The sequence below is a fragment of the Centruroides vittatus genome, unplaced genomic scaffold (genome assembly GCF_030686945.1).
Source record: "Centruroides vittatus isolate TY-2023 unplaced genomic scaffold, ASM3068694v2 contig_986, whole genome shotgun sequence".
Classification (NCBI taxonomy): Eukaryota; Metazoa; Arthropoda; class Arachnida; order Scorpiones; family Buthidae; genus Centruroides; species Centruroides vittatus.
The window spans coordinates 1241532-1267587 of NW_027122655.1; the positions used below are offsets into that span (position 1 = coordinate 1241532).

At 41.2% G+C, this 26056-nt stretch overlaps 1 protein-coding gene across 1 annotated transcript; it reads right to left on the reverse strand.

The window, feature by feature from the left end:
- Positions 1 to 1850: 1850 nt before the first annotated feature.
- On the reverse strand, positions 1851 to 24837 carry LOC136985973 (uncharacterized). Its single transcript, XM_067283393.1, has 23 exons — positions 24653 to 24837; positions 19958 to 20031; positions 19295 to 19424; positions 19078 to 19232; positions 14143 to 14245; positions 13920 to 14074; positions 13707 to 13847; positions 13525 to 13645; positions 12758 to 12912; positions 12040 to 12132; positions 11765 to 11830; positions 11567 to 11696; positions 11381 to 11502; positions 10940 to 11003; positions 10757 to 10868; positions 10593 to 10690; positions 10418 to 10530; positions 10273 to 10342; positions 9962 to 10204; positions 2692 to 2949; positions 2387 to 2635; positions 2256 to 2313; positions 1851 to 2187 (listed from the first exon to the last, which is right to left on the reverse strand). The coding sequence occupies exons 1-23, from the start codon at positions 24750 to 24752 to the stop codon at positions 2088 to 2090; spliced, it is 2910 nt and encodes a 969-aa protein (XP_067139494.1). The 5' UTR covers positions 24753 to 24837; the 3' UTR covers positions 1851 to 2087.
- Positions 24838 to 26056: the final 1219 nt, after the last annotated feature.

Consider the following 26056-nt stretch of genomic DNA (forward strand, 5'->3'; position numbering starts at 1 on the left):
TATTGGAACGGATGCTTATCATTACATCACAGCTACTAATAGTGCATCTTCAAACGCCTTTAGACATACTGTATTTAACTTCATTTTGTGGCCATCGGTGCGTGATAAATCGTATAATATAGACATTTTTCTTTCTCACAAAGGTTTGGAAAACACGTGTCAGTTGGTAGGTCAGCCGGCCGAGTCAATTTGTTTCGAGGGGATACAGGTAGTAGTTGAGATGTTGGTCGCCATCATCTGGGATAAAGATTCACAAGTACCATTTTTTTGTTTATAATAAATTAAATTATAATATTTTATTGATATTCGACTTTTTGTTTTTGTCAGAAGAAAGAGCGATTCCATTGTTAAAATTTTCATAGCTCTCCACCGGGGAGATAAAGGGGGTCGTGCATCTCCAGTAGGATCAGATGTAATGACGATTTTACTGGTTATTAGCCTTTACAAATTTTTTATAAAACCCGTCCCTACCCTGAAAATTAAGCTTTCGGCATTTTATAATAATTAAAAATATAAAAAGTTCTTTTAAATAAAATATCGTAACAGATGGCGCCACCAAATGTTGCCGGAAAAGTTAAGAAACTCATTGTTGTATTTTTTTTCGTGACGGGAAAACGACGACGTCACTCGAACTAGTTTCACTCCTTACTACGACGAACGGCAGGAAGTTGGTCATAGATCTATATTTGTGGTGGTTTTAGCGTTACTACTTCCGGATGGCCGACTCGTTCTTAATTCGACGCATCTTAATTTTCTTCCTGGAGATTTCGAAACGTCGAAAACGGTACTTAGAACCCGGTAACTTTTAATACGTAGACCCTACAGTACGTCACGGAGTCTAGACACAAACGTTCCTTAAGCAGCCTTCATTTCTATTTTTTAGTTTTATCGGCATAGCTTTCATTTTCTGTACTTGCAGTGAACTACATGTTTCTACGAGGTGAAGTCACGAAATTCTTTATATAATTCTAAATATTAATAGAGTATTTTTTCATTCGGAGGTTATTCCGATATTTATTTCAAAGCTTTAACTAAATATTTATTCATTTTAATAGAGTCGCTGTAGTCGTTAGGCCTTCTTCCAGTGTCTACGTACCGAACAAACGACAAAAATAATATCAGCGCGATAACGATTTAATTAAAACAATAGATAAACAAAACTACGGAAGAGACAAATTCTCTGGTAACTTGCTTTCTATGCAAGTCTGGCATTTATCAATTTTTCCAATTTGATAATATTCCGATACCAAGTACAGTACTTTACGAATAGTCGGAACTATTTGTAATTTATCGATTGCCCCAATTAGATGCGGTTCCCTGTGCAAATATACCGTACTTATCTTTGCATCTATACCATAGTTTTCAAAATAAAAGATCTCGACGATGGCCCGTATAATACAGTATAAGAATAAATTTATTTAGTTACAAAGTGCGAAATCAGAGAAGAGATTGGGAGATAGTTGTTAAAATAAGAAAATACTCGTACGTGTATTCCCCTGTACTTTTACATTACACGAGCTGCAAACGGGAGCATGAGAGGAAGTACGTTATTGAATTCGAAATAATACCAAAAAGAAAACTGAAAAAACAGGCAGATTAACGATTTAAGTTGTTTAATTTATAATTCTTAGGAAACGTATTTTCCATCGTCGGATTGAATTATATGAAAGTTTTTATGGTGACGTTTAAGGGACGTTATTTTCTATTTATTCTTTCATTTCTTGATTTCTACTGAAAAACGCTGCTTTGTGTAGGCTACATCGAATTTCGTCAAATTTCAACCAAGTTTTATAATACAGTGTCGAAATTTATTATTTCGACACTTCGATAGCATTAAAAGGCAATTATTTAGAGTTTCAAATCGACATATTTCCTTTCTTATTACCACAAATAACAAGAGAAAGGATTTCCGACAAATATTGGATTATCACCCGAAAACGTAATAAATATAAAGGTGTAATTTTGCCCATTTTCTTTTTTCGTTGGTTTATAAAAGTCGTTTACCGAGAGAAGACTGTCCGAAGTTCGTCTCCGTCGGTAAGAAAACTGGTTCCGGGGTGGGCCGCCCCCGGAACCAGTCGGAGAATTTATATTTTTCTTCCGGTTATTTTTCCGAAGATCAGCAGAGCCACTACGGCGAATCCCGAACCCAAGACGAAGAAGAAGACTCCGAGTCCCGCTGTCAATCCGAAAAACCAAAAATAAGATTGTACCCCCTGCCTTTGGTTTTGGCATTCCTTTTACGCCGAATTTTACCCGAAGAATAGCTCCTTTCGCCTCTTCGTCCGGCTTTCCTTCCTTCTCGGGAACTTTCTGGAATATAAAAATAAACAAATAGGATATTTCCGCGAGAAAAGGGGAGGAAAGAGAGGGATAAGGCACTCACTCGCCAGCAGATAAGTGTCGCAGGAGGAATTAGAGACGATGGCGGGCGAGACGTCGTTCTCGGTCCTCAGTCCGCACTGGGCTTTTCCCCGCCTCCCGGTGCGACAGAAGTGAAAGGAGCCGCAGGGAAATTCCACCCCTTCAGCGCAGAATCGAGCGCATCCTTCAGCCGTCACGCCCGTCACCGTGAAATGGGCGGGATCTACCGGAATTCTGTTCTTTAGTTTGCGGAAGTCGCGGACGTGGTTTCCTGAAAGGGAAAGAGTTAGCGGAGCACCGGAGCCCGGTCCTTGTGGAAGTACTTACTGGAATAATGGCCGCACAGGCCGGTGGGGTCCAGCGCCAACTTCTCGTTTCGGGGATCCGAATGGCGGCCGGTGTGCAGTAGGCACCGATCGGACAGGTGTTCCGAACGAGGACAGAAGTCGAAGGAACGACAGTCCACCTGGTCATCTTGCAAACAGGCTTTGGCGCACAATTCCTGTTTGTCTATCGGTAGCCTTTTGGCCGCGGTGGTGGCTTTAATCAGGCCGTCGTGTCTGACAAACGAGTCCAGGTAATTGCCTTGGACAGAAAAAAATAAAATTATTTTTCGAGAGAAAGACTGTTTGCGTGTTAAGAGATTTTCGGCCGTTAACGAAACTACGTGTTCTCCAACGGAACGGCGATACGTACAGTACAGCACAGTATAGTACAGTACAGTACATGCAATCCTGCCGTTGACAAAAAATGTACAGCTATTGCGTATTTACGCGTTTGATTTTTTTTACAAAGTCCATGATACACAAGGTAAGACATTTCCGATCTCGAGTTGGACTCCACGGGATAGCGTCTGTCAATACAACTCTTCACCTTTCGAAATTAAAAACAAATCGAGATTTAAAATCTGGCGAAAACGATAAAAGTTTTTTCCGTCAAAAAGTAAAACAAAAGGTTGGAATTACAGGAGAGAATTTGAAACTTTGGAGGAATTTTAGCTTACCGGGATCGGGTTAATTAAGTGTCGATGATGACGTCTCTCACGTCCTGAAAGGTTTCGAATTGTCACGGGGAGACAACAAAAGACCAATCGGAATGCGGGATAGAAAAGAGAAACCCTTCAAAAACGCGTGTTTCGAGGACACGACGTTCTCTCCTCCAAGATTCGTTCTTTGGTCTAATATTTGTTCTTTTCTCCGAGATGATCTTATTTTGGCGGGTCCGGGATCGACCGGAATACGCTAGATCCAAGTTCCCCGTGTCGTGCGATCGAACGTCCGGCTGCGACGGAACACGGCCTTCGACACGACGTATCAGTTGGGATCCGAACTTACTAGCGTGACCCCAGGCCGTTCATCCTGCGGAAGATCATCAACGAAGAACCGAATGTAGGACCACATTCGACGTGACATTAGGACTTTTAGTGAATTCTCTTCTTAAAAAGAAAATATCAAAGGAGAATTGATCGAGATTTAAAATCTGGCGAAAACGATAAAAGACGAAAAGAATATAGACATTTTGAACGAATATTTTTATTTTCATTAAATGGGAAAAGTGAACGGTAGACCCGTCTCGGTGTGTAAATCGCGCCCACGCACGATTGTCTCGACCCCTCGACTGTTCAGACAATTGCACACAGTCGGCTAACCTCACGCACGCAACTCTAGCCAGCCTACCCCACGGATTCTCAATGGGTAGATCAGAACTGCCAGGTGACCGATCCGAACCTTCACTCCATTGCTCAAAAACCATTCGTAGATAGACTTGACATCGTGTATCGAGACTTTGTCCAGTTGGCAGTTCCATCTTGGGCCTCCTATTTTTCTGCAAAAAGTAAGAGAAGTATCTCCGACATTTCTCCATAGTCATTTGCATTCATTCTGCCTTGTATGAAATGCCGCATTAGACTTTCCGTTTCATCCGAACGATTTCCGTCACCATAAAACTGTCACCTCGTTGAGATTTTGAATGTATCGCTTCTTCCTGTCTTATTTCTTGCCACTAATAATACCATCCGTCTGAGTCTTCCAAATTAAACTTTTATCGTTTAACATTTTGAATAAAATTCATTTGTTTCTATGTAATTTTATCCTCATAAGCATAAAATTAAGCCGTAAAACTGAATTAGCTCTATGGTAAAACCCCCGTGAACTTCGACCTATCTACCCGAAAGTTTGGCCATCACCTTGCCGATAACCAGAAAGGCTTAAGTTTAAAATTTAAGCTCTCTAGACCCAGTGGGGTTTTTTTTTCTCTCGCACCGTCCGAAGTGCCAGTTGAAAAAGGAGAAGAGGAAAATACGATTTTTGCACTTTTCAATTACTTATACAGTATTTCGTCAACCGCTTTATAGAAAATCTTGAATTTTGCACATTATCTAATAAACCAATTTTCTTTCCAACGAGGTATCCAGAATTACTTGAGGTGTTTGCAGGGCGGAGAAATCGATCTCCGAAAATTGGTAACTTTGATTTCTGTATATAAAGTCAGTCAGTGACTTTTTGATTTGGCGGGGAATGACTGCCGCGACTCCTGGTGTGTGTGGGAGGGCACGATTTTGTTCACCCTCTTTGAAGCTTAATAATTCCTGCGCTTTTTGTCTAAAACTTCTCAAATTTTGCAGGAAACTTTGTGTATTAGGGATTAAATTTTGGCGGTTAAAAGTCGAGGGAGTGGGGAGATAAAGGCGGTCGTGTGTATCTCCAGTAGGATCGAACTTAATGACGATTTTACTGGTTATTACCATTTACAATTATTTTATAAAACACATCCCTACCCTCAAAATTAAGCCTTTTGCCATTTTATAATAGTTAAAAATATAAAAAGTTTTTAATAATTAAATATCATAACGGGTGGCGCCACACACTCAGTTCTAAATTTTGCCGGGAAAGTTAAGTAACTCGATGGTGGTAAATTTTTTTTTGTGTTGTGTGTTCTAGCTTGATGTCGAGAGGGACAACTGAAAAAATCATCGGCAATGATGTACTGTACAGTACGACAATTATAAAATAAATAAGTATTAATTTAAAAAAAAACGAGCGATTATTTATTGTGACGTCTTCACAATGCCGGGTTGAAAATTTGAATCATATTTTCAATTTATTTTATTTAAATATATGTTCTCCGCTAGGGTTGCCACCTCATAACAGTCTCGCCAGAGATGATGATTTAAGAAGCCAAAAAAATCCCGAAGACGTTTCCATATAAGTCTCGGGAGGTGAAGGGTCTAAAGTAGGGTGAATACTAGCTGGCTGTATATTTCTAAATATTTTTCAAAAATTACACTTTTTATTGCGATTACCGATTCCCGACTTAATTAAACGTATATATTATAAAATATATTAATTAAAAAAATTTAGAAACTATTGGATGTCGTTTTTTTTTAACTCTTTCCGCCCTGTGGGCACTAAGAGGGCCTCTTTTAATAGGCCCATTATGGGTTCGGCCAGGCCCACAATGGGGCGACCGGGTGGTGAGGGACGGGGCCCGAGATATCTGAACGGACCACCCCCCGAAAAATTCCTGGGGATTATTCGACCCGTTCGGATTCGATCCCGGGTCCCCCAGAGCGGTAGGCTGCCACCTTGACCGCTCGGCCATCCGGCCCATGGATGTCGTTTTTGACATCAGAAAGAAACTTTAAATAACTTTACCGAAGTAAAATCCATGCACTAGAACTTTAGAACGATGAATGAAATTTGATTTAAAAAATCCCACAAAAAACAATTAAGCGTTAATCGTGCATCATTAAAGGTTGATTAAAATCATCGCAATAAAATTTTTTCGCGCGGGTAAAAATTTTTAGAAAAATTTGGAGACAAAAAACATCCGAAAATCAATATATATATATATATATATATTTGAGGGTCAACAGAACCGTTGTTTGTTTATTTAGCCTGCTCGAGACTGACTAGAGCAGTGTTTCCCAACGTGGGGCCCACGCCCCACAGAGGGGCAATTTGATTGTTAAGGGGGGCAATTCGAAAATGCCCTTGTCCAGAGTTAAAGTTAACCATATAACCGCTGTACACCATATTTATTGTAAATATTGATTTTAGTTAGTTTTAGTTTTCTTTGTTCTTTGTTTCCCTTTCCTTCTAGAACTTTCCTTTATAACCCTTTTCCCTTGGGTAGGATTAAGAATTCTGGGAACCACTGAGAACAAAGAGATGAACGAGGCCCTTAGGCTGGTGAAAGAGGAGAAAGGACATTCTTTGCCCAAACCTCGGGTTGGACCGACACGAGTTGTGGTGTTTCAGATCGCGTTTCGCAACGATGGAAAGTTCAAGAGACTTTGATGAAAGGATCGGGTTTTATCGTGGTTACCATAAAACAGTGTGGCAATTAAGTGCAAGAAAAACTTCAACGAACACGACAAGAGATCTTCCAAAAGAGTTCAACGTATACGTGGAGGACATAAGAATTTTAGAAAGACTTAGTTGGGGCATAGCACAAAAAAGGTTGGGAAACACTGGACTAGAGCGTGGGACGATAAGAGTAACTATATTCTATAACTTACCATTAATCATCAACCAACACGAACACTATTTAAAATTTATTTTGTATACTAGTACTTTCTATATATTAACAGGACTTATTATACTGGAAATTATGGATGCAGATATTTAGTCTTACAGATCAAAAATAATGTTCTTTATTTAGTTCACCTGAACACATACACTTTAAACATGTGTTTCGTACTTGTTCGTCCCTCCTCAGTAGGCCTTTAAACGATACTTTCTACAATTAACATTAAAAACATTTTTTGGTACAATTATAACTAAAAAACTAATTTTAGTTATAATTGTACCAAAAAATGTTTTTAATGTTAATTGTAGAAAGTATCGTTTAAAGGCCTACTGAGGAGGGACGAACAAGTACGAAACACATGTTTAAAGTGTATGTGTTCAGGTGAACTAAATAAAGAACATTATTTTTGATCTGTAAGACTAAATATCTGCATCCATAATTTCCAGTATAATAAGTCCTGTTAATATATAGAAAGTACTAGTATACAAAATAAATTTTAAATAGAGTTAAAAAGGACGCAAAGGCATAATAATTAAAATTCAACAGGAACACTGATTATCAAACTGTCCCCTATGTAGGCTATGTAGGCTATGTAGGTTTGCATCGGAAGCTCACATATATTTAATCGGGTCCTCTGCTCTCTGATTTCATCTATCTAATTCTGTTCTCCCGATTAAGGAAAGACGGACAGACAAACGGACGACAGTGGGAATTTATAGGTCTACAATTTTTTTCAAATTGCAGCCCAATAAGTAAGAAACGAAACAGAATAATACACAGCAGAAGCTCGATTATTGTAACGAGTTTCATTTTAAAAAACATATAGCGTTGTACAGTACATTATATAGTACGGAGTACAATAAACTGTCCGTGTAATCGCTTGGACACGTACCGATTGTATCCTGGCGAAATTGGGTAATATATACGTAACATGGCGATAGATTTTGAGTAAATTAATTTACCTTTAAACACGATACAGTAAGACCTCGCTTAACGCTGATTTGATATAACGCGGTCTGCTCGAAGCTTTAAAAAAAGCTCAAAATTTACGCCGATTTAAATTATCGCGGCATTTCATTGATTCGTATATAATACGATTATTTACGAACACGAACCAATCAGAATAAGGTGGCAAAAATCTGTGTTTGTTTGGTGCAATTTTGGAAAAAATATAACATCATGGATGCCATAGGCAATATCGGTTTCGCTTGTCAAGAATTAACTGATATATGCACGAACAAAGTGTAGAAGAAGATATGGCTGAAAATATTCAAGAATTCTCAACGAGAAGAGCCTATCGCTGTATCGTTAGGTTGACCAAACTCAACCTAATCGATGCAGCAGGACTAGAAGATGTGTAAGCTTGCCGACTTTTAGGAGGAGATCAATTAATCCCGCGTCAGGATGAACCTAAGGGATTTTCACATGTGGGTGTGGCGGAGGAGATAAATGATGACAAGTGTCTTACAAAATTAAAAGCCGTTTATTTTGTAGCATTTATGCTTACATCAATGTTTGACTGTTCCAAATCTCTGTGATTCTTCGGAGCGGCAAGAGTTCGTTCTATCGGTCGTAGCCCAGGCGCGGACAAGATGGGATCGTTGGACGGATGAGGATGAGCGGCAGAGATAATATGGCGTTCTAAGTAGTCGACGGCGACACAACACAATTTGAAAGAGCACTACCTTGAGTTTAATCCAGAAGAAAACTGTCGTTCGACCTCGAATTTCAGATTTTTATAGTTTTTCTCCCACTATTCGTATTTCTGATTGCCCCCTCGTTCCCTTCCTTGCTTCCCGATTAGTCTCTTCTTTGTTTCCAGGTGAAAACCGAAGTCTACTCGGGTCACGAGAAAGGTCCGATCCGAAGTGTCTATTCGATACCTTTTCGTCGACTATGCTCGGAGATTGTTGATAGAACCACAAAACTTGCGCTCATAATTTAACCCGTTGTTTATGGTCTCTGTCATTTTGAAACTTCACCGATCGATCATACGCAATGTTTTTCTATCCATCAAATCTTTTCCCTTTTCCGAAATTTGTTTCGTAGATTGACTGTTTATGAGCGCTTGAGTCAGAGTTCTACCTTTCGGTTTGACATTGACAGATCGTTTAACACGTGTTGGGGTCTTTGTGTCGCGTTTAGATAAAAGTTTTTTTTCTCTTTTTCTCTTATATATTATATCATTATACTTTAAACACAAGAATTCCGCGATTTACGACCTCGTTTCGGACCTCACAGATATAGACGAATAGGATATTGAGGAGTTACAGCAGCTTTCTTGTGAGAGTCTTACCAACGACGACCTACTAGAACTGGCAGAACAAGGAATTCGTGTAGAACTGGAAAATAAAGATTCTGAAAACGGAGAACCAAAAAAATTCTCTACAGATCTCCTTAGTAAAATTTTGGTATTGATAACCGAAATCGTTGATCAAATTGTAGGGAATGGTCAAGATTTTGAAAGGAGTGCAAAAGCAAAACGAGGCGTCTTGAATGCGATCGTCTGCTACCGACATTTGCTTAAGGATAGAAAAAAAGAGACAGTGAAATTTCACGATTTTATACCAAAAAACAATAATTTCAGAAAAGTCGGGAGTCCATCACAAAAAACGAAGTTTCCATTTCCGTGTGCGTATGTTTGTGTTATTTAACATATTTTTATATTAATTTGCATAATAATATAGTAAAATTTGTTTATTTTTGATCGCGTGTTTCCCTATCCCTATTTACTCTATGTTAAAGTGTGTACTCGGTGTAGTGACTGTCGAAGTGACTGTCGCAAAACGAATATAAAGGGTTCTCTATATTCGTTTTGCGCTTTGTCATCTAGGAACGCATCCCTCGCGTTAAGCGGGGTCTTACTGTAGTTGCATTACAGTATTTATTGTTGGCAGAAGCTTAAATGCACTGTGCCGGATGAACGCAGAAGACAAAAACAAACGGGTTTCAGGATTATTCGAAAGACTCTTCTGAGTTTGGATAATCGAGCATTCACCGTCAACGTTTAGATACAATAAACTGACTCCGTGACAAACGCGGAGAGGGAGAAAAGAAAGGAACTCACGGGTCAAGACCAGGCAGTCGGTTTTCTTCACCAATTCCCGGTCGGGAACCTCTACCGCGTGTTTGGTGCTGGTCAGACACTCGGCCATTCCGGCGCAAGAAGACAACGACTGACAGTAGGGATCAGCCAGACAGGTTTTCTGACAGGTGAGGTAGGGTAAACTGCCCAGATTACGGACGTGGTCGGCTCCCTTTTTCAATTTATATCCGTATTTGTACTCGGTGTAGTGACTGTCGAAGTCGGCTGAAAAACAGAAAGGGATAATGATCAAAGAAAAGTCTTTGGCCCGCCGTTTGCGCCTCTTTTCTTACCGATTTTTGTGTATCGGGTGTCCGGGTCCCGGGCTTCGCTGTCGAGTGAGGAGACGGACAACTCCACGTCCTGAAAAGAAAGAAGCGAAAGCGTAACCCAAAGACGTCGAGAAGGGCGCGAGAAAAAATAGAAAAGAAACGTCACTCTGTAATTTCCCGCCACGTCTTTGACCGAGAAAGATATTTTCAGGTTGCCGCTCTCGAGGGCGGAGTTCAACTTCTCCAGGGCGGAGTCAGTGGTGAGAAGGGGATCGTAATCTACAAGGGATCAGGCGTCAACCTTCGTCTTCGCGACACTTGACACGCTTCTTTCTACTCACCCGTTTTCCGGCGATATATCAGACATCCGGGAGCGGCCCGTTTGGTCCAGGTGCTCTTCGTCTTCAGGTAACAGGTTTTTCCGCAATAGGAGAAGGCGCTAAACGAAAAAACAGTCAGATACCATTGTTGATCGGGCGCGCGTGACCGCGGGGACGTAACTTACTAGCACATTCCGGGATACTCCAGGCAGAACTTGGCGCACAGATGCTTGGTCACCATGCCCACGGAATCTTCGGGATCCTCCAGGAAGCCTTCCGAATCGTAAGAGAAATCCCCTGGACCGACGGACGAAGAAAGTCAGAAGACGAAGCGGAAGAATGACGGAGGTTTCCTCCGGCATACTTACACAAATAATCGGGTCTGTCCAGAAGCGAGACGTCGGCCAGCAAACCGGAAATATCTAAGTCCACCTGTGGAAAAATCGCCGGTTAAACGAAGCGGGTTCCTCCGCCATTTCTAAGACGAAAGGATATTCTGAATCCGAAATTCGGGAGAACGGCCGGGAGGATGGACAGAAGCGGAGTCAGTCTAGTCTCGTTTTAAAACTTTTCGTCTTTCCCGAAAGACGGAAAATCTCCCGATCGGAACTCCTCTCCGTCTCTTCCGACCGACGAAAGAGAGATGCTTTTACATTCATATTCGTCCCGGACGATGCAGAATCAAAGTGTATAAGCTTTTGCCTACCAAACCGAAGGTAAATAGAAATGGGCTAAATTGCGGGCGGAGAATACGAAGGAACTGTTCCGCGGGCAAAGCATAATTGGGGAATTTTGGGAAGCCAACTCACCAGCACTCGGGAGATTCGGGTCCAGGCCAGACCAGTGGCGTCTCTGACCATGTCGGCCACTCGGCGACGGACGTCGGCAACGTAGGGTTCGGCGTCCCTCAACAATTCTTCTTGTCCGCGGACTGCGGGGAGAAAGAGGTAGAGACGAGACGAAGAAAGGAGGCGCCCGACACAGACGCCGCCCACCTTCAAAGAAGAAAGAGATCCAGCGACGGTCGCTGCCCCGGGGAAAGCACGAGTCCACGTCGAAGACGGAGAATTTGTCGTCGATTTCGGTGAAGAATTGGTAGAAGTTGATGGTCAAACCGGAAGAAATCTGCTCGAGACCCAGGTCGGAGGTCAGAGGCCGGCAAGAGTGAGAAAGTAAAAGAGAAGGCGACTTACCTTTCGGGCGGAGTCCAAATACACTAGAGAGGTCTCCACCGGCGTCTCTTCTTCCCGGAATTCGTTCTTAAAAAACCAAGGAAGGGGAGGGTTGGTGAAGAACGATCTTTCTTCCGCTCCCTCGAAAAGTCCCAAGCCGGAAAGAATTACCTCGGAGCTCAAGATAGGGGTGTTTCCGCTTCCGTTTTCGGTGGAGGAGAAGACGGAAACGGACGAACGGTTGGGTAAAAGATTGCGGAAAAAGAAAAGGAAGAGAAGCAAAAGATAATACTTACGCGATGGAAGTATCTGGTGGAGACGCTGACCAAGTTTTCGTCCAGTTTCTGAGCCCACTCGAAGACATCTACCCAAACGTCTCTTTTTCTCTTCTGAAAACAAACAGCAATTTCTTTCCGGCGGTAGACGACTCAGTAAAACGCCGTCTCGGGATGCGGGAAGGATAACAGTTTTACCCTCTTCCGTCTCGCGACCCCGTTCATCTTTCCGGGAGCGACGTATTCTTCTCTCGGCGACCCACCATCCCTTTTCAGTCGGGGTCGTTTCTTTAAGTTTGGTGACTCTTTTACATCCCCACTTTTCCCGTTCAAAAACTCCGCGGGGGCGTCGACCGGTCGAAGACGGCGTCCGGCTTCCGTCGGACGGATGAAAGGAACGAAGTTACGGGGGTTACCAAGTAACCGAGCCCTCGGTCTAGCAGATAGTGCCCTTGGCAGTATACGAGTACGTAACATATGCTTTGGCCAGGTAAACTTAATGTTCCGTTTATTTTCCGGAACCGGACGGCTTACTCCTTCTGCCCCCGCCGTTTATTTCCGACTACCGGTTCGACCGGTTACGACATATTTTCTCGACTCCGACGATTTATTTGTGTAAGTGAACATTTGTAAATAAATCGTACGAGTAGTCCGGACGTCTCGTCCCCAAACTGGAGCTACGAAACTTTTCCTTCCCCGGGCGCGCTGGTCGTCTACCGAAAGTTGGAAAGGCACTTACCCGTCCCAGGTATTGAAATTTTTCCACCTGGTCCAAAAACAGTTCGTTTCCAATGCCAAGTTGGATTCCGTCGGGGAGGTCGATGGTCGGCTCCACCTCCTCTCGCTGCGACACTCTGCATTGTCGGGCGTCTTCGTCTATCTCGTACGTCACACCTAGGCATGAAGAAAGCGCAGTTAAACCCGATTTGAGCGGCGGCCCGGCGGAAAAATTGGCACCGAGACAGGTAGAGGCCGGCGGCCGAGGAAAATAGCCAGGCGTGGAATATTTGTCACTTTATTGTCCTTCGAACGATACCAGTGGCTTGTGTGTATCGGACGTCTTGTATTTGTTTGTTTTTATCGGTCGTCGAGACCCATCGATCTTTTCCGGATACAATGAAAGTCACTGTAATGTGGGGAACACTTTGCATCCCTTTACAAATAACTTTTACCTACTCCTGGCTGGTAAAATATGATTTTGTCCCGCGGAGGACGTATTATAGAATATTTCGGAATGGAATCGGGCGTCGACGGGCGGTATCGTAAATAGTTTTAAAGTATCAATACCATGGGATGTGGAAACCGAAAATCTCGGGATTTCGCCGTTGGCCTGCCACGTTTTTATTGCCGAGAAGGCACACCTGTCCTTTTTGCATTTCAAAGAACTCCGGGTAAAAAATTCCGCGTGAAAAAACTACAGTAGGCACATCCCGTTGAAAAATGCTGGATTGGATCGACAACTCGGATGGAAGAAAAAAGTAACCGGGAAGAAGCCAAGAGTTTTACCGTTTCGAGTGTCGTAGACGATCCGACGATACGCGTCCACTCGTCTCTTTCCGTCGCGGAAGGGCCGGGTCCAATTGCTGTAGCGAAAGGCCACGTACTCCGAATCGCCGTCGTACACGAACTGAAAAATGCGCCCTGGTCAAATTTCGGAATGGACGAGGACCAGGGGAGGAGATACTCACGTCGACGTAACTGACGTAGGAGTAGTTTCCGCTTTCTGGAGTGTACAGAATTTCGGCGGAATAAGACAGATCGGTGTCGGCGAAGGTCCGGCAGACGGGCAGCTCTTCGGCCAACCTGAGGCATCCTTTGCCGTCCGGGACCTGAAATAAAGAATTTCGGAGGGGGTGGGAGGAACAGGCTCCCCGGGGCCGGGAGAAATTTCCTCCTCTTACCGCCGGACGGTCGGACTCTGACAGACCGGGTCGGAAGAGAACGAAGTCATGCGTCTGGTAGACTTCCCAGTCGGAGAGATTTCTTCCTTGAAACACCGCTCTCAGGGGCAGGCCGACGGGAGTCGATTCTCCAAATTCGTTCTTCCACGTCTCCTCTGCCAAGACCAAAGAAAAGCTCTGTACCCTTTGCCGCGTCCTTTCTTTAGGGAAGAGCCGTAATTACCGGCAAAATAATACTCGGCGTTGATTCGTCCGTCCTCCACGCATTCTTGCCAAAACTCGGCCCGGATTCCTCTCACCGACTCGGACGATTTTCCCATGTACACCTGCCGAGAAGGAAAATAGTTATTCATCTTCTTCTACCAAACAGGCCCGACGCCACCCGATAACCCGGCCATTTCGCCCGGTTATCAGGTGACGGTGAGAACTCTTTTTGTACAAACTTTTTAGTTTTTAATAATATTTTTTTTATTCCTTCCCTGTATGTCAGAATTTTTCATTAAAACGGTTAGCTCGATTTATAGTTTAAACGGTAGATTTTTATTTATATGTATTTTCTTAGCACAATGTTGCCGTTGAGAACATATCATACAGGAAACACTTTCAGAGGAAAAAGGTTGGTTTATTGGTGTGAACAGATATGTATTTCGGGCTTAACACCCCTCTTCAGCAGTTGAGTGCCGTCATTGGAAGCTATGGAAGCGCTGCTTCCACCTTCCAATGACCCTCCGTTGTATTTTATAAAATATAAATTTTCATATTTTAACGTACTTTTAATTAATTAAAATTAATATTTTATTATAACTGCATTATGTATCTTATTACAAATTTCTATACTACATGTGAAATAAACGATAAGATTGCTATTGTATATTCGAATGTCAGTGGCGGAAGGAATGTCGAAACCGGGTCAGTTTTCAATCAGCCAGATTATATAGGCATTGGCGCATGCGCTTTATAGAGCACCAACGTCACGGTTTAGCTGGTAGAAGCGACACACGCATAAAGCACCCAATTTTATATCCCGGACTGGTTGTGGGCTGTTAGCCGCCTGCTAGATATTCGGCCACCCTCGCCCGATTATGTGAATCGTGAGCAGACTAGATCAACGGCGGGCAACCCCCGGCCCGCGGGCCAGCTACGGCTCGCGAAAAGTTTCTATCCGGCCCGCGAGATCTTTAATAGATTATTAAATTGGAAAAATAGCTAATTAATAGTTATTTTTCCAATTCTTTGTAATTTTCGAAAACGATAAGAGAAATAAATGTAGTAATTAACTTTTTATTTATTTATTTCATATTTGCAGACTAAAAAAATTACAAGTCACAAGAAGGCGTCAATTAACTACTACGGCCCACGGAAAAAAAGTAAAATTTATTCTGGCCCGTGTTATAAAAAAAGGTTGCCCACCCTAGACTAGATTTATAACTTAACCCAACCGATAGAAATTTACTGGCATGTTTTTATGATAGTTCTGTATAGTTGACAGGAGTTTTAAAAAACTCCATTAAAATATTTGATATATTTATTCTGCGTTTATTCTGCTTTCCCATCTTATATTACTTACGGATTTCAATGTTAAACCGGTGATATTACGATTTAGTATGTCCTATCTGTTAGCGGATGCAGATAAAACGTGTACAATTCTTGTACAATGTTAAAAAATTAACTGTTACTTTGGCATCATCATTTACAACCAAATTTAATGAATGAAACGCACAAGGTACAAAAAAGCTCTAGAATTTATTTTCCTTAAATTTATGATCTAAGTATCCGTTGTCATAAAAATTTGTCTTTCCAATGTTTTCCCAAGACTACAGATATTCAAGTACAAAGTAACTGGTTTCGACTTATTTCTACTTAAGAAGTAATTAAATAATTAACAGATTAGGGAATGGGGACATAAATAAACCCCTGTTGAAGGAGCCAGAATTTTACTTAAACAAAAGCTTGACCGAACCAATCACAAGCTCAGTACAGTGGGGAACTGATTTCCGTGTACACGTGGTATTAAAACGAATTAGTTAGAAAACAAATGACTATTAAGTTTAACATTTTTACAGCTATGGTGTGTTTAAATTATTTTTTCTTTTTTTGGAAAACTTTAATGTTGTGAGAGGGCGCTTTTTCTTTCGCGTGTTTTTTGGATGTTCCTGGGGGCATGGACGCCATCTTGGCTGTGGAACGGATTCGAGAGGAGTCCGGGCAGTATTATCGCAGTGTTTTGGATTGTTGTAAGTAATAAAGTTGTTTTAATAGTGCAATTATTGTGTGTGCTTGTATACAGTCCATTTTCGTTGTAAACATTGGTGAGAAACGTTTAAAATTTACAACAGCCCTGTGGCGTCCTTTGAGATATACTACTAGTGATGCCACAAAAGAGGCATTTGACATTGACCGATATCGGCACCTTCGGGATTTGGCACGCACACACCTACCTGGACCGTCTCTGATTCCATTCATTAGCTACTCGTATCGAGCTATTTGACTAAGTGGATTGTTTTAAAATTTAAAAAGTAAAGAATATTTTGTTATTTTTATGTACGTTTTTTCACAAAGTTATATTTAATTATAAGTTTCTTTAAAAGTATATTCATATAATTGAAGAATTTTTTATACTAGGCATGTATATTCGTCACACATTTTGTTTTACCAAGTAAGTTATTTTTTTATAATTTTAATTTTAGCCCTTATATTATGTATTTTAAAAAAGTTTAGGCTCAAGACCATATAATGAAAAAGAAAACATTTTTAAAAGAGAAAGACCAATGCCTAAACTAAATATAAATACGTTAACAAAAAATTTCGACATTTTGACGATAAAATTTATGACGAATGACGATTCTTTCGTAAGATTGAAGCAATTTGGAAATCAAAATAGAATAGAATTTAACATTGGTAGACAATATAAAATAAATATTGAAAATTATAACAAGATAATTACGATTAATAGATATATCTAAATTTATAGATGTTATAGGTTTTTTCTCAAAGTAAGAATTGGTATTTAGAGGGCATAGGGAATTTATTAAATGTAATAAGAAAGTTCAATACAGTTACCTCTGTTATTTATTAAGTACGTCAGATGATCTATTAAAAATACATTTAAAGAAGTTACGGTTTTTACTGGCTTATCGAACAAACGAATACGAACGGGCCCTGACGCGCAATTAATTGATTGCCCCTGTAAGTCGGCTTCTTACAGAAAGACAGCTTCCCTATCATCAAATGTCACGGCACGCCACTGCTCTTCAGTCTTATTATTACATATTTATCAGCAAATTAATTACAGGTTTACAAATTTACAAAATGCATTGAAAAAATTAGTATACGCGTATATGGTTTATACAATAAAACTTTATTATCTGAGATAGTGACAATTAAACCAACATGACTCCTAAAAAGATATACACGTAGTTCAAAAAAAGGAGGGGAAAAATGGAGCTAAAAATTCTTTTGGCTCCACACTTATACACATTAAGACAGTATACACGTGTTAAAATAGAAAAGGAGTAAACTTAAATCGGTTAATGTTACCTATGGTTCCAAAATGGCGGATCGTCTCTGATTCCAGCAAATAGAAGAAAGGAAACAGTGGGGATGCACGTTCTAACCTAACCTAACCTATTCTAATAAATTAACATTATTATTACCAACAAAATTATTAGAATAGGTTAGGTTAGGTTAGGTTAGAACGTTCATCCCCACTGTTTCCTTTCTTCTATTTGCTGGAATCAGAGACGAGCCGCCATTTTGGAACCATAGGTAACATTAACCCTTAAATCTAAAATTAAGTATATATTAAGAGGCAGAATTCTTATATAAAATTAATAATAGAATACCTGTAGGGTGTGAAATAATTCCCGATGAGATGTACAGAGAACATATGATATGAGAGGTTAAAAAGAAGTGTGTTCCCTGTATCATACACTGAAAGTTTGGTGTGACTTGCACAGTGTGGCATGATAGAGGGAGGGCGGTAGAACATCTTAATGGGCTTTGCTACTTGTTAAGAGTGGCTGCCAGATGTCATTGATGACTGCACCTGTATTTAGGTTCATTCTGTGTGTTTCTTTAGTTTTAATAATTTCAATGTGTTCATAAAATTTCTTTCTAAAAAAATCCTTAAAAGAGAAAAAAATATTATTAAAAGAAAATTTTTCTAAATAAAAGAATAGCAAAGTCAAATGCCGTAGCGACAATATTTTCCAGCTACCAAAATATTTAAGTGAAAATTCCAACGGAACAAAACCGAGACTACTCTGACGTGGAAGGGGAGAATTCGGAAAAAATCTTAGAGCTACGTAGAAAGAAGAGGTGCGAGAGGAATTTATTGGAGGACAGTCGTAAGAATTATTTTGATTTTAATGAATAAGAGAAAGAGAATATTTATACGTTTAATGGATTTAAGTGAAAAACCAGGCTCTAAATATAAAACTTCAAAATGACAAATCTAAAAATCATTTTGAAGGAAAATAAATATTTTATTAATTTATATTTTTCAATCATTTTATCTCCGTCTAATTACTTTTTGCTTCCGTCTATGTGTAATGTATAAAAATGTGAAAAAATATATCACCCGTATAAAAATTTTACGTATGATATTCCGTTTATAATACTTCTGTGACCGTAAATCATTGTTTGCATTAATTTCCTCTACCGAGACGTTTTAAGGTACTGTACAGGTACGTAAACTTTATATATAAGAATGTAAGAAGGTTCAATAAAAATATTTTAAAAATCTATATCGCGTTATTTCTATAATTGCATTTATATTGACAACAGAATTTTCATAAATAAGATTTTAAACTAAACTTTATCAGAAAATAAATATGTATTATACTATGTAGTACTTTATACGTATGCAAACAGAAGCAAAGGGATTTTCCATCCCATTCGTCCTTTCCTCAACGGAGGAAAAATTCCGCTCTGGAAAACGGGACCTTGGCTTAACGTATGGCAATGGAGATCGGAGTCACAATCCAAGACCATTTTTTATGTTTCGTATTAATTTATTAAGCAGATACTAACGGCGGGGAAAGAGGCGCGGCCCGTAGACATTTAATATTGGCCACGGTGGCGGAGAGTGAGAAGAATCTCCGCCCGCCAAGGAACTTTGGTCGGGGGGTAAGGAAAGGAGAAAAGAAAGAACACTCACCACTTTGCCTTCTCGGTAATCCTCCAAAGCCCGGACTAAGGCGGCCGAGGGACCCAGGACGAAACGGGATCCTCCACGGTACACCCAGCTCCCGGACGGGTCCGTTCCAGCGGGAAACTGGAATCGATCCGACGGGGTGGTCCGACAGCCGAAATCTGCCAATGAATCCGCTTTAACTCTCTCCGGCATCGAAAACGGCGCCGGAGACCACGCTTACCTCGGACGGTAAACACTTCTTGGGTCCGGTCGAAATAGACGAAAGAAATTTTCTCCCCCTCTCGCTCCACTTCTACTCTTCCGCCGGAATTTTCCGCGTCGTAATATTCGGTGACCAGCAGCGACCGTTCCTGTTAACGAAAAGCGCGGCTTACTACTCCGGGACGCCGACCCATCCACCGGGTCCCGGAAGGCCTTATTCCGGAATCCGGCGGATCCGGGCCGTGTTTCCGCCGTCCAATAAAAAAAAAAAAAAAAAAAATTCCCGGACTTGCGTTTATGGCGCGGTAGACCTGGATGTGTCCCGTCTCTTTTTCCGGGCGTAAAAGACTGGCCCGGGCACCGGAAACGCTTATCGGAGAGACGGGACTGCTGCCGCCGTTCCCTATCAAACGCCGATAGGCTGTAGAATTAAATGCGGAATGGCGCTTTCCGGCACGTCCCGACTTCGGACGCCTTATTGGCCGCGGAGGAGTTTAACCACCAAGTCGAGACTAGTCGTACCCGAACGCTGGGATGGAAACCAAACTGCAACGCTCCCATTGGGTGGCGTCAACGCCGCCACCGTCATTAAAAATGGTTCTAATACTTTTAGATATTCCCTGTTTTTAGGAGACGTTTCCGTCGCCCGGAACAGAAGGAAAGACAAGAAAGAGGAACTCACGGAGTAGTAGTCGTTGACTCGCACTACGGTCTGGTACCCACCTGGGAACCGCGTCACATCCGGAAACTCCTTATCTGAAAAGACAGGGTGTAAATTCCATTACCTTTTTTAAATTTTTCATTTCCCGCCTGTTACATATAACAGAGCGAAGCTGTAGATCGAAAAATCATCCTCCGAGATTTTTACATTTTTCGACTCGGACACACTGAACGTCGAGAAATCCAAAAGAATTCGGAGGGTTTTTCTCAATGTATGGATGTTGGCGTGTGTGGGGGGCACGATTTTCTTCACCCAGTTTCGAGCTTAATAACGCCTGTACAGTACAGGCTGTACTGTACCTTTAGTCAAAAATTTCTTAAATTTTACCGGAAGGTTTGTTTATTAGGGGTCGATGCTATTAAATTTCGGCCATAAAGGTCGACGGGATGGAAAGATAAGGGGAACCGTGTGTATCTTGGATTTAATGACGATTTTACTAGCTATTAGCCTTTACAAATTTTTATAAAACCCATTCCTATCCCGAAAATTAAAGTTTTTGCCAATTTATAATTGTTAAAAATATAAAAAATTTTTAATAAAATATGATAACGGATGGCTCCACCAAATGTCGCCGGGAAAGTTAAGCAACCGGTTGCTGGATTTTTCTTCCAATCAGCAGCGCTTGAAGAATCGCTGCCGATTGGAAGAATTTGCTTTGCCGGAGCGTGCTTTACACGTTTTCCTTCGGACCGCTTTACTTACGTTTAAAACGGAATTCGAATTTGTAGCGCCGAATATTTCAACATTAACAATTAATCTCTATCGGCGCGGGAAGGAATTGCGTTATTTTCAACTCTGGTAGATTATGGGAGAGGGAGGCGTTAAGGTGTTCCCGGTGTGGAAACCAGCGGCGGTTTCGGTTTCGGTGCGACTACCTTTAATCGGTTACATAAAGTCAAAAAAGTCATTGGGAAATGTACTAGGCCTAGAGCGAAGAAGGTAAAGAAAGGATGTCTTACCTTCTTCTGATACGAAAGAAAACTCCGGCTACTGTTATAACTCTTTTATCCTATATAAGGAGACCGGAGGACCGTAATATTTTAACTAGTGATGTAACGAATAGTATATTCAGCCTCAGCCGAATACTGAATATTCGGCTAGGAGCGTTTGCCGAATGGCCGAATATTCGGCCAAACTATTCGGCTTGATTAACGCACGTACGAAAATTGGCGCGCAAACCGCATTGTGGCAAAGATCGCGCACCGTGCTCTCTATTGGCCCGCTGTCACTACGATTTTTTCTTCCATTAGGTCTAAATTATAATTATTAAAGTTAATATGAGATGGAGCCTAACGTCTACCTCTAGTGCCAAATTGGTTTATAATTTATGTAATAGCCGTAAATAGCCCGATATGATTCGGCAAGTTGTTGCCGAATCATATCGGGCTATTTACGGCTATTACATAAATTATAAACCAATTTGGCACTAGAGGTAGACGTTAGGCTCCATCTCATATTAACTTTAATAATTATAATTTAATTAATTAATTTAAATAATTTAGACCTACTGGAAGAAAAAATCGTAGTGACAGCAGGCAAATAGAGAGCAGGGTGCACGATCTTTGCCATAATTTTTGCGCGCCAATTTTTGTACGTGCGTTAATCAAGCCGAATAGTTTGGCCGAATATTCGGCCATTCGGCCACGCTCCTGGCCGAATATTCGGTATTCGGCCACTCTCCTAGCCGAATATTCGGTATTCGGCTGAGGTCGAATATACTATTCGTTACATCAGTAGTTTTTAGGTATTCGGTATTCGGCCGAATAGTGATTTAAATATTCGGTATTCGGCCGAATAGTGAAAAATAGGCCGAATAGGCCGAATACCGGGTAGTAAACGAATATTCGTTACATCACTAATTTTAACCCTTGGTGACTACTTAAAATAAATTTTACACGTTGACTATTCTAGGCGTCTGTCTGACCCTCCATAAAAACAATGCTTATTCTGTTTACGAATAGCAATATGGAAATAAAACACACTATTTAGGAAAAATATATATATATTTAGTAATGAAATGACACACAATTACTTGTTATTTAAACAGTTTGGACATACAATTATTAAGCAAGTGTTGCAAATTGGAATTTTACAAGAGGAACAAACACTGTTCGTTTTTCGATCTTTTTTATAGGGGCAAATGCTGCAACGCTTTCTTTTAGATGAAACATTAGAGACAGCTGGAACAGATCTTTCAGACAGCGGCAGTTTAAACACCCTTGATGTTATCATACGCAATTGCCGGGGTATCTTTTCATTGTAAATTCGCTGTCGAACGTATGGTAGGCATAACTCTATGCCAAGCCCGCAAAGGTAGTTAGGTCGATTTACTGACTTTCCAGTGACTGCATCATATATAATTTTACTATTTACACCTGTAATATTAACCATTACGTAAAATAACACCATTGGCCACCGTCGAGTGGCCCTGGCAACTGCGAAGTTGGCACACTTTCGGTCCAAAGCGTCAACCCCGACTTTTGTCTCGTTGTAAAATGTGATCATCTCCGGCTTATTGTGTTGATCAAGAACTATCTTGCTATCGTGATGCATGCTAGAAATGAGAACCACAGCTTTGGATTTTTAGGAACATATGATGTCATTGTTATTTTAGCTGTGAAGCCAAACAAAGACGATTCTATTTCTCTTGTTTTATGCGGTAAAAATTCTCTTAGGATCTCTCTCTTATTTGACTTCACAGTCCCCACATATGTTAGTTTTCGGGACCACAGTTCTTCTACTAATTCAATGGATGAGAACCAATTGTCGCCAGGATATTCCGATTAGAACCCTCAACTGGAGGTATCAAGCATAGTACAACTTCAGTTGAAAAAAGCTTGTCATTTTTGGTCTTAGGTCGGTCCGATGTTTTGCCGCAATAAACTTCTGCGTTTATCATGTAATGGATTTTGGCATCAGTCAACATCACTATCTTCAGATCGTATTTGGCAGGTTTTTTTTTTGGCATATACATGCGAAAACCACATCGCTCTCTGAAAGGGGTGCTAGCATCTCATCGACAGTAAGAGTTGCTCCAGGAGAATAATTATTTTGACAATGACTTATCCATTCAGAGAAGATATTAGATAAAGCCGCTAACTTTTCATCTTTCGCCCTGTCTCTTCTAGTGCTAGCATCATCGAATGTCAAGCAAGATAACAAAAATCTAAATCGGCAGAGAGTTATTGTACAACGAAAAATGTCATATCCAGTCCATGCCAGATAAATGAGCGCGTTTAAAAATTTTGTACTTTAGTTGAACCTCTTCAATCTTGGCATTTGTGTGTGGAACGATAGTCTCAAGTATGTGTTCGTCGATGAAGTGGTCAAAAACAGTCACTAATGATAGCTCTGGACCTAAAGTGGATGCTGGTCCTTTAGGTTTTTCCACGGATATAGATATAATATTGTGAGCTGGAGTTCGACTTTGGGCTGGAGGTTGTTTGGCCCAACGCATACAGTTATTTTTTCCAAAGTAATAGAGCGATGCGCTGTAGAAGACCCAAGCGAAGTATCAATATTTTCGGAGGCAGGTGGATCTGGGGTGGGGGAAATCTCTTTTTCTATCTCCTCTTCAATATCAGTCGAACTGTCGTGATCACTAAATATTTCTTCATCGCTAGAATCGATATCACTACAGTTAGCATCATTTAGTATACGAAGACAAAGCGTTTTCTCTGTTATCAACAGTAAACGGAAAAGAAGACGAAGCAGAGATAGAAGCATCTGAATTTGCGGAAATATCCTCCTCTTCAAAATCATCATCATCAAACAAAGCATTCCCAATCTCTTCATTCGTAAGCATATTTCTACTACCCATACCTGCGGCAAACCCAAACCCAAAATGAAAAAAAAAACAAACAAAAATACGGCAAAAACCTATGCTATAATGGCGTATAAAAACCACTTAAAATAATATATATTTTACACTAGAGAAAACGATTTAAATTAAAACCAAAAGTTTTCACTTACCGACATCGTTGCTATTCAAGGGTCAACGTGACCCTGTCACTACTGTTATGGCGCGAAATATGCACAGAGCGTATGAACAGACTCACCATGCGCAAGAGCGAGCGCAATACTGAGAATACACGGGCGGGAGAGCAGGATTGTCAAAGAGTTATCCCGTCTCTGACAATATCCGAGAAAAACTGCAGATTTTTGAAAAAAATCACGAATAAATGGAACGTTACATCCGTTTTATAGCGTCGTGAACGACAACGGCGTAAATGTACAGTACTGTACTAGGCTAAAGTATTTACGTTTTAACAGCAGATTTTAAAATGATCGTGGAAGCTTTTTTTTCTATCCGAACTTGAGTTTTATTCGATTAGGCGTAGGGCAACGTTGCCCATAATCGCCCGACGAACCTTCCGACGAACGATAACGCTTTATCGGGATCCGTCGTCTTCTCGACCACGTTAGCCAACTCCCATTCGGCCGGGGAGGTAAAGGCAACTTCTTCCAGTCCACCTTTCCTTAGGACGCGTCACGTGACCCGCGCCCAGTGTTAATTAAAGAAGCCGGACGGCGCCGATACCGAGAGGCGGCTCCTTCCGTTTCCCGCCTTAAGCGTCCGACCCGGCCGCTTCTCTCTTAACTTTCCTCATTTAGGGCGGAAGGCCCTCCGTTTCCCTTCCGGAATTCGGTACTCACTTGTCAAGCCTAGGGACCCGGGCCGCAGGCACTGGGCGTGGGCGCGGTGGCTCCGGAAGGCCCAGGCGCACAAGACCAAGAGAATCGTCTTAGAATTCATTCGCCGTCCTTTAAAATTTGGCACACTTCCGGGAAAAAGCGGCCGAAGGGCTACCAGGTCGACAGGAAAGTAGAGGGTGTCGGAATGGGGCCAGAGACGCCCCGAGAGAAATCTTATCGTCGTCTTATCTTTCGATCCGACCGGGTCGGGTCCAAACTCCATCTTTCGTTTTCCGTTGCCTGGTTCGTTTCGGTCGGGGAAATTCCCTAGCCCCGTCCGGGTGGGGAAATTTCCCCGTTTGCGGTTGGAAATAAAATATGATGGCCGCTCTTTACAATTTCAACGTAAGATTGCTTTCTGTCGGATCTATTGTAGCTACGCGCGCACTTTTCCTCGGCCACCGGACGCCTGGGTAGGAACGACTTTTTTCCTTAGCACAAATATAAGTTTAATTTTGGGGGTTAGGTGTGATTGAGGAGGAAAAGTTTTCTCCCGAATATTTGTATATTAAATGAACGGTACGACTTTTTACGTTTAACGTTTCCGTATTTTGTCGAGTTACGTAAATAAAAACTTACAAACTTAAAAGGCAAACGTTTACCTCTTTTATGGCTAGATTTGGAACTTAAAGGAGAATGCGAAGTCCGATGGCCTTACACTAAAATGCCCGATCGTTACTCACTTAAATTATTCGAGTTTCGCGCCCGTCCCACTCCCAATTTAATTTGGCTCATAAGTCGGACCGTAATATCCTCTCCGGCCCGCGCCGAAAATCAATTTTCCCCCCTCTTTAAGCCATCCCGTCTGGACAATGCGCGTGGATTTATGTATTTTAAAACTATTTAAATTTTGTCTTGACCTCCGACGGTGCGTGCCACCGGACATTCTGTCGACTTAGCCCGATTTCTCACCCAGTTAATGTCAATGGTCAATTTTAAGCGTCTTCCGGTTTGCGTTAACGGAATCAGATTCTATTTATTCTTAATGTCCGAAGGTGAGACGTGGGGAAATCAACTTCCGAACGACGCGTAACTTATGTATTACGAATACGTTTAAAATGTCGGGGTAGAAACCTACCGACATTTATATATTGTAATATAGTTAGATTCTTTACGTGGTAATATATATTTACTTGTACGGTACGTTATGGATTTAAAGAAAAAAGTGTTTAATTTTATTTTACCTAACCGTGAAAATATAATGTTTTTTCTTTTTTCGTAGACGTTGGAAAACCGTATTTGTCGGAAGAATTCTATAAGAAAGAATGAAAAACGTCGTCCATCCGCACCAATCACACGCAGTTCGATTTCGAACGTCCTCGCCGAGTCTTTTTTTTTTTTTTTTTTTTTTTGTACGTGGTTTCC